This window comes from Triturus cristatus, chromosome 5_2 (assembly GCF_964204655.1).
Source record: "Triturus cristatus chromosome 5_2, aTriCri1.1, whole genome shotgun sequence".
Lineage (NCBI taxonomy): Eukaryota > Metazoa > Chordata > Amphibia > Caudata > Salamandridae > Triturus > Triturus cristatus.
The window spans coordinates 907,390,307-907,404,833 of NC_140588.1; the positions used below are offsets into that span (position 1 = coordinate 907,390,307).

General features: G+C 41.6%; 1 protein-coding gene across 12 annotated transcripts in view; it reads left to right on the forward strand.

The window, feature by feature from the left end:
- LOC146829409 (transcriptional regulator Kaiso-like) overlaps positions 1 to 14,527 on the forward strand; it is a 326,544-nt gene that overhangs the window by 152,414 nt on the left and 159,603 nt on the right. For 4 of the 12 annotated variants that reach the window (XM_085608090.1, XM_085608088.1, XM_085608089.1 and 1 more), the window contains one exon: positions 4,075 to 7,500. The exons of the other annotated variants lie outside the window; for them this stretch is intronic. In XM_085608090.1, coding sequence (XP_085464216.1) covers positions 4,077 to 6,140 — 2,064 coding nt within the window. In that variant the 5' untranslated portion in view covers positions 4,075 to 4,076 and the 3' untranslated portion in view covers positions 6,141 to 7,500. Of the gene's footprint in view, positions 1 to 4,074; positions 7,501 to 14,527 lie in introns of those variants that run through there. 12 annotated transcript variants of the gene reach the window in all.

Sequence of the window (14,527 nt, forward strand, 5' to 3'; positions counted from 1 at the left end):
GCCCTAAATATTCGTAGAGTCCGCAACATCCTGAGCCGACAACCATATTTATAAGAAGACGCGGTCATACTGTCATTAGAAGCCGCAATGGCGTTTGACTCAATAGAGTGGCCTTACCTATTTGAGGTCCTGACGAGGCTCGGTTTCGGTCCTCGTTTTCGACGATGGTTGGCACTGTTATATACCGCACTACTGGCCCAAATTTGAGTAAATAACTGTACATCACGTACGTTTCCTGTGCAGAGAGGGACTAGAAATGGGTGCCCCCTGTCCCCCCTTCTGTTTGTGTTGACTCTGGAGCCACTTGCGCACTGGATCAGACGTGACGTTTCAATACGTGGCATGCTTTGGAGTGAAGATAAAATCTCACTATATGCGTACGATATTTTGGTTTATCTGGAATCCCCACGAGCCTCAATTATTAGCCTACTCTAGGTCATCACCAACTTTGGTAAATACGCAGGGTACACTATTAACTGGTCAAAGTCGGTATTGTATGTCCTGCATGGTCCCCCGCCCAAACTACCGGGTGGATATAAAATTGATGTGACCACCGAGGGTTTTAAATACTTATGAATTTATGTTACTTCTGACCCCAAAATATTCTACGACTGGAATCTTCTTGGCCCCCTCCGACGACTACAAGACTATGTCCAACATTGGAGGATTCTGCCCTTGTCCCTCCTGGGAAGAGCAGCCTTATTTAAAATGCTTGCACTCTCTAGATTCTTATGTCCTCCAGAACTGCCCATTCCCCATTGTTGACACATACTTTACTGCTATAGAGGGAGAGATCCGGACTCTGTTATGGTACGGCAAGGCGCCTCGCATTGCCCTCCGCAAGCTGACGAGGGGGTGGTACGATGGGGGAATCACTCTTCCTGACCTACGCTTGTACTACTGGGCCACACAGCTGGTGGCTATGAACCACTGGATTCACAGTTTCCCGTCGAATCCAGCCTTTCACCTAGAGAGGTACCAAACTGGGAGGGAGGGCTATTTGGGAGCCCTCTATAGTAAGGTCCGGTACCTTGGACCCATGTCGCTGATGGTGGCCATCTGGCACCAAGCAACCAAACGTTTAGGATGGGCAGATAAACTCACGAAATCCACACCACTCTGGTCCACACAGAAGTTGGGGCTACTTTGCCACCACGTGGGCTTCGATAAATGGGACATTATCGGTATAACAAGTATTGGTGACCTGATACACAGGGGCAAACTCCTCACCTTTAAAGAGTTGCAAACCAAACACAACCTTGCTTCAGGAGAAATTTTTCAATACTTGCAAATTCAACATGCACTTCAGACTAATATCCCTGACATGTCCTCCATACCAGTCTCTTCTCCTTTAGAGGACCGCCTACTCTCAGAACTGCTCCTAACAAAGGCTATGTCCTGCACATATCGCAAGCTATGTAATAACTTACCTGATTCTTCCAGACCCTCCGGAACCAATGGCAGGTAGATGTAGGGCCCATAAACTGAGGATTGGCAAACCGCATTAACGTCCCCTAGGGAAACAGCGATAAATCCTTGCTTTCGTCTCATCCAACTAAAAGTTTTACATCGCTCCTACCTTTCGGGGGTACTTCTCGCTAAGATAGGCTGCCGGACAGACACACTATGCCTCAGGGGATGTGGTCAGGATGGCATTTTTTACCATGTCCTCTGGGACTGCCCAGAGATACGCCCTCTATGGGATAATGCGACCAAAAAAATGAGGGACACGTTAGGAAAACAAATCAATTTGACGCCAGGGTTGGGTATCCTCAACATAAGGGAGGCCACTGATCTGACTGAAAAGAACAACAATGGGTGGCACTGGGGTACCTATAAGTAAAGAGAACTATTGCAATGTCTTGGGGTTCCAACACACGGCCTTTAACGGTCCGCTGGGTGGCGGAAATGGATCGCTGCATGATAGCAGAGAAAAAGGTCTATAAAATGCGAGGCTGCCCTAAGAAATGGGATCGGAAATGGAGAGGCTGGAACATGTTCAGGGGCGAGATTTGCACGTCACCGACAGACGATATGGCAATGCACAGAAGAGCAGAACAGTACAACTCTTGTTGCCTATGAAGTGTAACACATGCATGTAAATGTACTATATCCTCTAACTGATGTGTATTGTGATCTGCAATAATGACTCTGCGATTTGATTTAAAAAATAAAATTATTAACTCATTCCCCCTGCCTGCCACCCACTCTCAACGCCCCCCATGTACATTCCTGGTTCCTCTTGCCCATAGCTCTGATATATCTATCTCCTGCCTCCATCTTTCCTGTGTGTGCTTCTTGTTCCCCCAAAACCCGTCATTCTCTCTTGTTGGCCTTGCAGGTTGCTTCATATAAGTGCTGCTAGGATGGGTAATGATAACTAATTGCCTTTACTATGGTCTTTTTGTTTCTGTGTCATATGGTCGGTAAGGGATCCTTCCTTACTGTCCTCCTTTTCTGTCTTTGTCTCAAACTAAATAAGCACTGTAACAAAGATACCTTTGCCATCTAAACTATATTTGACATAGAAACAAAAACGCAAATTTCTCAGTGGCAAGGACGTTCTTTAATACATCCTCTGAAAAGGATGAATGCATTAACGAGCTTTTCTTAGATTTGCCCATGGTACAGCACCTGCATAGTACTCGAGTGGCACCCCTGAACGTATTCCATCATATTGTGCAATCAGACTTCAAATGGGTACCGTGGCCTCCAACAACTGCCAACTTGGCATAGCCACTTTACCTGAGAAAAAGGTCATTTTTCAATGAAACTTCTTCTCTTCAGACCACAAGAAAATACATTTGATTACTGAACCTGTCAAAGCACATTGCAGTTCAGTACAAAAAAGCAATATGAACTACAGCCCAGCAGTCGAGCACCTTCTTCTGATACGGCCCAAAATTAAGTGAGATGAGTTAACTGGTGTAATTTCTTTGAAGACCGCCATCTTTTCATTCATCTGTAGAGCCTTGGATTCTTCTTTTAATTATTGTTTTTTATTTGGTTTATAAACATAAATTGCGATGAACATATTTGTCTCTGTGACACTAAGGAACAGGAAAATAATTCAGAATTTTTAAATATTAGTGATGGTACCTTGCTTGATGAATTAAGCAGCTTCAGATTTGCAGAAGATTACACGTGGATGGCCTATGGTCCATACTAGAACTATTACTTAACTTACATATCCATTTACATGTATCCAATAGAATGTATTGCTTTGTTGTAGAAATTGCTAATAAAATTGGGATCGCATCAGTATGGAATATTCAATGAATTGTAAAGATCTAGGAACATTTAATCTGTTATGATAGAAGCAATGATATTTACGATGAAAACATATGAAGCTGTGCACAACATAGCATAGATTTGTAAAATAGAAATGCAGAAAGAGTAGTAGGTACCATTAGGTTTGTGGAGTGCTTTTTAAATGGTCAGTGTTAATATTAAGTGAGTGGATTATAATCCTCCTGAGAACGACCTTGGTGTAATAGTGTGAAGTGCGTTATACTAGCAAAAATAGACTGCTGCTACAATTGCAGATGAAGTCATTATGTATTTTAGTTTTTTGTTTAATTATCATAAGTGCTATGCAAGTATATTTCTGTGCATTATACAGCCATGAGAAAATTGAGACAGGCGAACCAAACAGATAAAGGGCTGTAGTCTGGTATTATGAAGAATGATTAATACCACTTAGTTTGAATTAGGTGAAAGGGGTCAGAAAGATAGACCCAAATTAGATAATGAATGCTAATGAGAGTTAGTTTAAAGGAAAAACATTACTATTTTGTGTTCATGAAAACATCTAATCCGGAATATTACTGTAGGTGCCTCCAATGTGAGGTGATTACAAGTTTGCCCTTTCAAGGCTCCATGAGAACGTTATGACTATACCTATAGTTATGTTTGAAAGAAGAGTTGGAAGTAATGATGTGTGCGAACCCATCCAGCTGTTGAGTTCAATAATTCTGTAGCTTGTAAGATAGTATATATATTCTTATGTAAATAATGTAACATTTATTGAATCCAAATCGGTAATGTTCACTTTTTTTTCCCTCCGCTTTATAGGCATGGAGAGACGAAAGCTGATTTCAGTCACAGATACCCAGTACTCTGGTGCACTTTTGACGTCTTTAAATGAGCAACGAATGGAAGGAATCTTTTGTGATGTCACTGTAGTCGTGGAGGACAAAAAGTTTAGAGCCCACAGAAATATTCTTTCAGCATCAAGCACATACTTCCACCATCTGTTTTCTGTTCCAAGTCAAGTTGTGGAACTGAATAATGTTAGAGCAGAGATTTTTGAGGAAATACTTAACTACATTTACAGTTCTAAACTTGTCCGCGTCCGCTCCGATCTCTTGGAAGAGTTGATAAATTCTGGAAAAATATTGGGAGTTAAGTTTATTGCAGATCTTGGAATTCCTTTGTCCCAGGTGAAAAGCATGGGAGGTTGTGCCAAGAATAACTGTGTGGAAGCCTCATCTTCTAATTTGAACAAGAATGTCCTTGATGTTGATAAGAGTGCCATAGAGGCCCCTGCGAAAGATGTACTCACTAAAGAGAATGATATAAGTATAGAGCCTATTGTACCCAAGGCAGTTGCCATTTCCAATGAAGATGTCAAAGGACCAGATAAGCCCAGTGAATGTGAGGATAAAGGAAAAGACACTGATGATGATGTCATTTTTTGTTCCGAACTTGTACCACCCAAGTTAACTGGATTAAACAGTATGGAAATAACACCAAAAAGTACCAGCCCAGATGTAGTTGAAGTGCCCACCCAACAGCTGACCAACAGTAGCGCTTCTGCTGATTCTTCTTCAAAATCTTCAAGCAACTTACCTTCAGAGGGTACTATACCAGCACAACCAAATTCATCTGTCAATATATCAAGCCTTATCCAAAAGCCAGCTAGTGTTGCAACGTTTGGCCCGTTTCAAAATCATGTGATGGCTAGCACCCTGCTGCTAAGCCAAAATCCGTTTAATTCATCTGGAACTAACTACTTATCCTGGCAAAACCTTGTTCCTGCAACTAATATGGTTGTAAAGCAGTTACCAATTAATAACTTTTCAATGAAACCTATAATTATTCCTAATAGCAGTTGCGCCAGTAGCCCAGATTTGTCACTGCCCCCTTTTATTCACCGCACAAACATAGAGAAAATGCCAGGTTTCAATGGGCTAGGACTTCAAAGCCCACGAATGGCAGCATTTACTGAGAAAAACATCTCCAAACCAGGAGAGTTAAAAATAAAAATAAAAAATATTCATCCTGAAAATAGCAAAGACTGCTTAGGTGATTCAGGGACAGTGTCTCAGCACATCATGGATGGCAAGAAAATCATAACGTTAGATACTCCAACTGATATTGGAGGACTATCAACTGGTTGCAAGGTTTACGCCAACATTGGGGAAGATACATATGACATTGTCATTCCAATTAAGGAGGACCCTGATGAAGACGATGGTGCAGTTGAGCTGCCCCGATCGATTGATGGTTCTCCAGACAGCAAACGTGTGAAAATAAAACATGAAGACCATTATGAGCTCAGTGTAGATGGAAGGGTTTACTATATTTGCATTGTGTGTAAGCGATCCTATGAGGGTCTAACAAGCTTGAAAAGACATTATAATTGTCATTCTTGGGAAAAGAAATATCCTTGTCATTACTGTGAGAAAGTCTTTCCTATGGCAGAATACCGTACAAAGCATGAAATTCTCCACACAGGGGAGAAAAGGTATCAGTGCTTGACGTGTGGCAAACTGTTTATCAACTATCAAGTTATGTCTTCACATATCAGGTCAGTTCATAGTCTAGACCCTTCCAGAGACCCTAAGATTTATCATCTTCACCCATGCAAGACCTTGCCAATTAGACCATATAATTATGCTCACAGTGCGAATCGAGATCCTTCAAGCAGCGCTCCTGAGAGGATTGATGCAGGAGTTGTTTATAACGTTGACAAAGTAAAAGAAGAGGCTGCTTCAGAGGAAAAAAAGTCAAGCTCTCCTCCAAAGCCTATGAACTGGGAAGATGCTTTCGAACCGCACGGAGGACAACCCGTTCCTAAATCAAGCACATCTGACTGCAGTACAGAATTCGAATTTGTTATACCAGAATCATACTGAACTGCTTAAGAGTTGGAACTAAGCTGACATTTAGATTCATTTTACTTACATTGATTGCGGAACGATCTTTTTAATTTTATTTTTTTAAAGTAAAATAAAGATTTTTTGACCCCCCCCCACACACACACACACACGTCCTCAAACCTAGCTTTTAAACTTTTAAATAAGGACATTTCTTTTGTTTGGAAATACTGCCACGTTTACAGAGATTCAGAAGATACTTTCAGAATGAGAAATGGGCTTGTTTTTTCATTTATTAGACTGATACTGAAGCACGTGTTGAAATAGTACAAATTCAATGAAAACTAAAATGGGAGGAAGAGTTAAATTATAGTTCAGATAAAAACTTATGCATCTATTGAGTTAGGGACATTTGTGTTTCAGACATACTCCCCCATCTTTTTAGCACTTTAATGCTGAAACATTGTATCCTAGTAAGACCACAGTATTTTTTATTGATATCTGTATTTGGCACTTGTTTTTAATGCGTGTATGAAACGGCTGTTCACTCTAACCAAAGTATCAAAACAAATATTGCAATGGATACATAAGGGCTAGTACGATCAACTTTTTATTTTCGTTCTTGACAAAGACTACTCCAGGTTTTAATAGAAAATAAATGAGCTTGCTCATTGATTGAACAGCCTTTTTTGCATTCACGTGATGGGACATTTGGGCTGCTCTGATTTTTGAATGTGCGTAAAAAACATATCTTCAAGCATTGTTTCAAGCACCAGGGATGTGTTAGGAGACACGCTCAGTGTCTTGTATTACAAATGCGGTCTGTAGAATGCTTAGGTTTGTATGGTGCTTTGGTTGCATATTTGTTCCATTTTAAGGGGATGCTTCTTGCTGCTGACTGATACTTGTTAATTTATTAATTTATGTACATGTGAGCAATTTGATCAGCTAAACTGATACTTTGTCTTCTACCATGTGTAAAGGCAGTTTAGGCAACCTTTACCCAGAGTCTTAAAACGAATACTTTTTTCATCGGAAAGCCATATAAAGGACAATAATCGGATTGTGGTTTTTTTTGTTTTTTTTTTACTGAAAAGTTTTTTTAAAAACCTGTGTTTTCTATGACGTGAAGACATAAATATTGCATATGTTCATTGCATTTTGGTACCTGTAAAATATAAAATGAGGAAACTCCCACTTGTAAAAAGTAATGCATCTTTGTTTTAGAATGTTCATACTGTCATTTAGACTAGCATTCCTTCTCTAGTACATTTCTTAAGCTATTCTAAAAGGAATGAAAATGCATAATTATTATTAGACTGAAGGTGGGTTGTTGGTTTGAATAGTAATAGTCACATGGAATGTTGGGTAAATAAACCAATAAAACTAAGTGAAATCAGTTTAGGCATTCAGATTTTTCATGTGTTGAGAAGAATACCTGTTCCGTCTCTGTAAAGATTTCTTGCAATTCTCATTTTAAATTTCATTTCGTACTTTGAAGAATTTTTTGTTGCTTTTATAACATTTTTTACAATACTGTTTCAGCTTACAAATTATTAAATGTAATTGTAAAGCGTTCTCTGATACCCTACCGGTGATTGCATCCACTGCATTTGTCAATGATGAGACCGTATTTTCAGTCCATTCTCTTTTTTGTGTGTGGGTTTTTTTTCTAAGTGTATTTTGCAAAGTAGTTTCTTTACAGTTGATAATATACTTGTACTCCCTTACAGGCATGTAAAATATTTCACAACATCCTTCCCTACCTTAGTGTGCATCTACACAGGCTGTTTTTTAGTGGTTTAGAGATGTGTGTGCATGTCTTCTTAATATAAAAGGTTTAGGAATATATGTTTTTAGAGACTGTATCCCCTACTGTGTGTCAGTACTGCCCCTCAGTTGGTCCTAACTGCGTTGAAGGATAGTGTCTGATGGCAGTGATGCCTGTTGTTTTTTTCTAGATAGGTATACGACCTCTGTCTCCCTCTGTATTTGGGGCCCGCAACATAGACTAGCTTAAGCCGTTTCTGCTATCATGTCAGACATAGCTCTGGATTAGAAGAGCGAAGAGTGCTGCCATGCTCTTTCACAAGAAATTACAGCATTGGGATTTCTTTCAGGACAGTGGGGTGCTGCAAGAAAATTAAAACAGAATTTTAATTTTCTCAGAGCTCTCACGTCTTTTCCGCTCGGTCTATTATATTTTCCTGATTGGGTCCCTCAAACCTTTATAAAAAAATTAGCAAGCACTGTTTGGTTGTGGTGCCAGTGGAATTCACACCCCGATGGAAAACTTGTTCATTTGGCATCCCTATGCTTCAAGAACCCAAATAAATATATAACTGCACCCTGAGGTATTCTTGTATGGCAGTAGCACAATTTGTGTTATCCTTTGTAGACTTAATGAAAAAGCCCAGGCATTTTTCTGGGTGGTCTTGCCAGAATCTGGCCCATCTGTCATGTTCTGAAGGAATCTTTTCTCAGCTGGTTTGACAGTGATTCCGTAATATATTAAATCTACACTTTTTCATTCTTTAGACGGCACACAAAACTAGGGGGGTCTGTGTGGCTTCTTCTTGTACACAAACCTACATGAGAGGCGGAGATCATTTTTGGGAAAATTAATCCAGAGCAGAAGTTGACTTACTGAAATACATCTTGACTTACCAATTGGGAAGGACGTTTCCCTCCCACTGATAAATTGTCTGTTGTGCGTTATCGGCAAATAAATATTGTTGCTTTTTTCTGCTGCAGTTGACATGAGTAACTAAAAGAAAAGCGTACCATATCCAGTGATTGGCCTATAGTTTATGAATGTGTTAAACATGGCTGTTGTGTCTTTAGAAATTGTTACCCCTTTGAAAATATACCCAGGTTTGGTGTAACAAGAATTGGAAATTTCTTGACGTTGTATTGTTTTTTTCTTTAATACTTTGAGTGGGAAGAAGATTGTGTGGGTTGTCACACTAAGTTGTCCTGGTTGTGCCTGAAGAAAAGGCTTGACTGTATGCCTCAAACCCTAAGCCCCCTTGTTGATATTATTAAACAGGGTTTTTCTTTAGAAACGATAACCACACACCACAGACTTCACCATGCTCTGCAGTATGTTGGTTTATATTAACTGAAATTGTAAATGATTAAAGAAATTCATATGTTTTTCATATGTTAAAGCCATCCTTGTTGATACTGTGTGGATACCAGCCAATTTGTAAGGAGTTGAGGCATTTTTGAAGAGCATCATATTTCAGTTTTCATGGGGCCTTTTAGTTGCATCCACATTGTTGTGATCGTACCTGGTCTTTTTTTTCAACCCTTTTTAACACATCTCTGTGCATTTGTCTTTTTATCCCCTCTATCTGCCACTACCCTATCTGTTTCCCCTCTCAATATTGCAATTCCTTGCTCTTCCTACATTTCCCTCTATATCTTTAGAATCTTCTACACCTCTTTCCTTTCCTCTTTTTTTAGTTTCACTGCTGGTTCACTTTGCTCTTCTTAGTTTACTCTTACACTGTTATTTTACTCCTTCATTTCTCTTTGCTATACTTTATCTCTGCTTATATTTATCTCTTCTCCCTATGTCCCACTTGGCCCCAGTTCACAGATAATTATGTTGTCCGTGTGTCTTGCCTTCTCTCTTCTATCCTACCCCACATCTTCACTCCTACGTCTTTCCTCATTCTTTTTCCTTTGCACCATCATGCTAATTGTTAATTTGAAAAGTGGTTTGTGTCACCATTAAGACTATAAAGGAGGGTACAGTACGGTCAAAATAATATTGTTAATCTCATCGTCCAATAAACATTTTAATCAGTGGCTGAAAGTGGAAGATTCCTCCATGTGCTTCCACCTTCTAAACCTTGTACCTCTGTTCTCCTAATCCTTGACTTACTGTTAGTTCGGTCTAGTCATCTTTGAAACTCAGGAGTTAATTAGTGCAGTCAGGTACTTTGCAAATGTATCTTGTTGCTCTGGGGTGATACACTCGTTTGTTTGGACAAAGGAAGTTAGTATTTGTCGTACTTTGAAGAAAGATACTTACTGGTCCAGCATTGCGGCAGGCTTTTTTTTTCGTACTGTTTCGTTCTCTGAAAGGGGTATTACCTCTAGTGAGTAGTTAACCTAGTTTCAGCACTCTGTAACTCATACTCATAATAGTATAATGTATATTTTCACAATGGAGTGAAGAGAGGGTTTTCTTGAATTACACAGAACTTTGTTTATTGTGAGCCCCAAATTTGTGTCCCTTAATATGCTAGCTTGGGCCCAAATCTCACCACTCAAAGGATTTTATCAGCAAAAGTGCATTTGTTGCAGCATAAATCTTTTTTTTTTTTTTTTTTTTTTTTTAGGTCTCCCCTAGACAGGGCATGCGCTGTCACGAAGAGACATGTTGCTTAATGTCAGTGAGCTTTGAGGCCTCCCGTTACTTACCATTGGTGGATTTCAAAGCCACTCTGGACTGCTTGCTTCCTGCTGGTCAGCTTTGCGGTCGGCACTTCCCTCTTGCATGTAACTGTCCCCTAAAGCATGGTCCAAGTTCTTGTGTCCTTACACTGCTCGCGTTTATAGGAGCTATTTGTTTCATTTTGTTGAGCCACACTAAAGAGTACATCTTTTGTAGCTGGCTTTGTCGTTTGCTTCCTCCCGTTGTTAGCGTCCGCTTGTTACATTATTGTTACATTACACAAAGACACATTAATTTTATGTAGGCAAGGGAAGATTAAGTGACCTTTATAATTTTTTTCACAGTTTTTATTTTACGCAAACTCGAGCCGTAGGTATTCGAGCGCTTTTACATGAGCATCAGTTACATTGCACAAGGACACATTCTCCCTGGGTGTTTTACTTAAGCTGAGGTTTCTTTCAGCTTCATACCCTTGTAGCTTGCTTTTAGATGTTCTTGCCCATTAGGGATCCAGTTACCTCTGGAAGTGTCTAGAGGTGATGTGGTAAAAAGTGGGCGCTCTCTGCAAAATATGTGGTGTGCAGTCTTGCAGTCAGGAGTATCTGAATAACAAAGGAGTTGTGTTGACTGTGTATTGTCAATTTCACTGAGCCCTGAAGCTTTGATTGGTACCTTGAGTGCTAGACAGAGGTGTCTGTTGGCTTCCAGATTTCTGGTAACAATCTTGCTTTCACAATCCTCACTTCTTAAACTTGTCCTAACCTCACTGTTCTCACACTGGACAGCACCGCTTGACACGGTAGAAGTCCTCAAAAATACAGGGATCGGCAGGAAAGCAAATTTCTGCACTCAGAAGAGTGTGTGCGTGGGGGCAGCCAACGTGCGTGTTGTAGAAGGCAATCTTGGCCAGCAGAGAGATGTATCCATGTTATCCATCATTCTCTGGTAGTCCATTACTTGACGCGAAAGCACATGACTTATTGTGAATAAGAACGTATATTACTTTGGTCACTGTGCTCATGCGTTATAAGAAATCGTAGTGTTAGTATCATCATATTGGGATTTTTGACAAGATTTACAATAGTTTGAAACTCTCATTCTAACGAGTTTTTTCCATATCACAGGGTGTTATGAAGAGCTTAGTTGTGAAGGAGGCAAGGTCTTGAAACAAGAGTGCCCATTAGATCTGTAATTCTGCAAAAATGGCGGGGAAACAATATGATTAGGATTTGGGGCTGTAGGCATGCTATTTACATAATAAAACATCAGTTTGAGATTTAAACTACAGTGTGCTTTTACATTTAACTTCGGCTAAAGGCTTTGCATTGTTCATTTGGTTGTAAAGTGGAATTGGTAAAACATGCACCCTTTGTGCCGTTTAGTTTTTAACATTGGATTACTATGGAAATGTAAAGACTAATGCAAAATTTTCTAGCTAGCATGCAGGAAAGTTTCAGTTCTATTAAGCACGCAGAGGCGAGGATTAGGCTGTATCTTTCTTCTATTTATTACAAATCATTAGCTCCAGCAGCCTTTCCAAGAAACAATAAACATGAAAAAAACATTTCCCATGAACACCGGAAAAATGGAAATAAAGAAAGTCCAACGGAGATAGCCAATCCAGCGCGAGGATCCGTCATAACTTCCCCTGCAGACGCTCTGTCTCCCTCTTTCTTCGTGCGACCCCATCAAGGCAGTCTTTGGTCATTCCTGCTTGCCAGTATCCGATCCTAAGACCAGAATAACAACGTAGGTAAGTTCAAGGGACTAGGGCTCTCTGCCACCATCCAGTCCAAATTTACATGAGTAGAACACGAAAAACCAAATGCATGATCAACATTACTTTGGCAGAAACAGAACCGAAAAACAGTTACTCACCGTACGTACGCAGATGTTCTGGGAGGGTTCCGCAGGAAAAACGGGTGGGCTAATCTTCGCCTCCGCGTCCTTAATAGAATTTAAACTTTCCTGCACGTCAGCTAGGAAATTTTTCATTCTATGGCAGGACCGGAGGCTCAGATTAGGCCAGTTTAAAGCTTGTCAACCACCAAAGTTTCCAGTGAAACCACCGGTCTAAAGTAAAACCTTTTGAAGGTGGAATCTGAAGACCAGTCTGCGGCATTCAAGTTATCTTCTAGCCGCGCTCCCAACAAATAAGCCTTGGATGCCATTGCACCCCTCACCGAATGAGCCCCAAAGCGGGAAGTATCAATACCTGCCTCCTGCATCACCCGGCGGACCCACCTTGCAATCGTGGGGGAGGAAACCGCTTTGTGTGGTTTAGTAAGAGCAATAAACAATTGTTTCACGCCCTGTGGACGTATATCTACTGTTGCCACCTCGTAGGCCTTTAGCGCTCTAACCACACACAATTTTGGGATGTCCGGGAAAGCAGGATAAGACACAGATCGGGAGTCACACTTAGTCCGTCTAGAAATATGAAATGTAACTCCTTCCGGAGTGAAAACTCGACCCGTGAGATCGAGGGCCCGCACATCTGACACACTGCGACATGAAATCCAACACAGCAACATTGCCAGTTTAGCAGACATCTGCTTACGCGACAAATATTTGTTAGAAGGCCAGGATCGAAACAGATTCAGAACTTTGTTCACATCCCATAACACAGAGTACCTAGGCTCTGGAGGAACCGACAACCTGATACCTCTCAACAATTTGAAAACTAAGGGATGTTCACCCACCGGGCGATTATCCAATGGCACATGACCCGCTGAAATCGCAGAACGAAAGGTGTTGATTGACCTATAGGCCAGTCCCTCCTTCGCTAGCGAGGCTAAGAAATTAAGGACGTAGACCATTTCTGCCCCCATCGGATCCACCTGTTGCCGCAGGCACCAACTCCCCCACCATGACCATGCGGATCGATATCTCTTATTGGTGCTCTCGAACCAGGATTAAGAGAGCAATACGGCAGCTTCCTCCGAAAGGCCTGGGACTTTTCAGCATTGCCTGTAACCCGCCAGGCCATCAAGCACAGACCGCCCATGACTAGAAGATGGTGGGGATTCCCCTGAGGATCATTGAGATCGCGACCGAGGGGTAGAGGGATTGGAAAATCCCAGGAAAGTTCCATCAGAACCAGAAACCAGGCTTGCGACCTCCATACTGGAGTGATCACCACTAGGTCCGCCTGTTGTCTCCTCACATGGTTTGATAACCTCATGATCATTGCAAAGTGGGTAAAGGCATAACCCTGCTCCAATCTTGGAGGAAAGCATCCACTGCCAATGCCTCCGGATCCAGGCGCCAGATGTAGTACCGGTCCAGCTGGGCGTCCAGATGGGAGGCAAAGAGGTCCACCGAGAAGGGGTCCCATTGAGAGTGGATCTCCCTAAACACACTGGGGTCTAGTTGCCAGAGGCTGGTGTCCTTCCAGTGGCGAGAGCACCAGTCTGCTACTTGGTTGGATGAACCCAGCAGGTTTTCCGCCAATAGGGATATATGGTTGGATAGGCACTACTCCCAAAGATCGCGTGCCAGATTCGACAAAGCCTTGGACCGAGTCCCCCCGAGATGATTGATGTAGCGCACCGCTGCCACATTGTCCATTTTGAGTAGAACACAACTTTGAATCCTGTTCCTTGTCCAACACTTTACTGCGAACAAGCCCGCCATCAACTCCAGACAATTGATGTGAAGGGACTCCTCCGGTAGACACTTCTCCACAACGGGCACCCCAGCCGGAACCGCTGGCGTCCGACTCTTATCACCAGATCTGGTTGTGAGCCAAAAATCACCCGGCCGTTCCAGGCCTCCATATGGTTGACCCACCATTGCAGTTCCGCCCGTGTCTCTTGTGAGGGGTACGACCTGAGAGTAGGTGAGGCCCTTTCGCAAATTAAAGGATTTGAGGCGTTAAAGGGCCCTGTAATGCAGGGACCCCGAAAATATGGCCTGAATCGTTGACAATAGAAGGCCTACCACACTGGCAAGTTGGTGTAGGGAAATTATGGAACGGGATAATGTACGTTTCAGCTTGTGCCTGATCTTGGTTAAC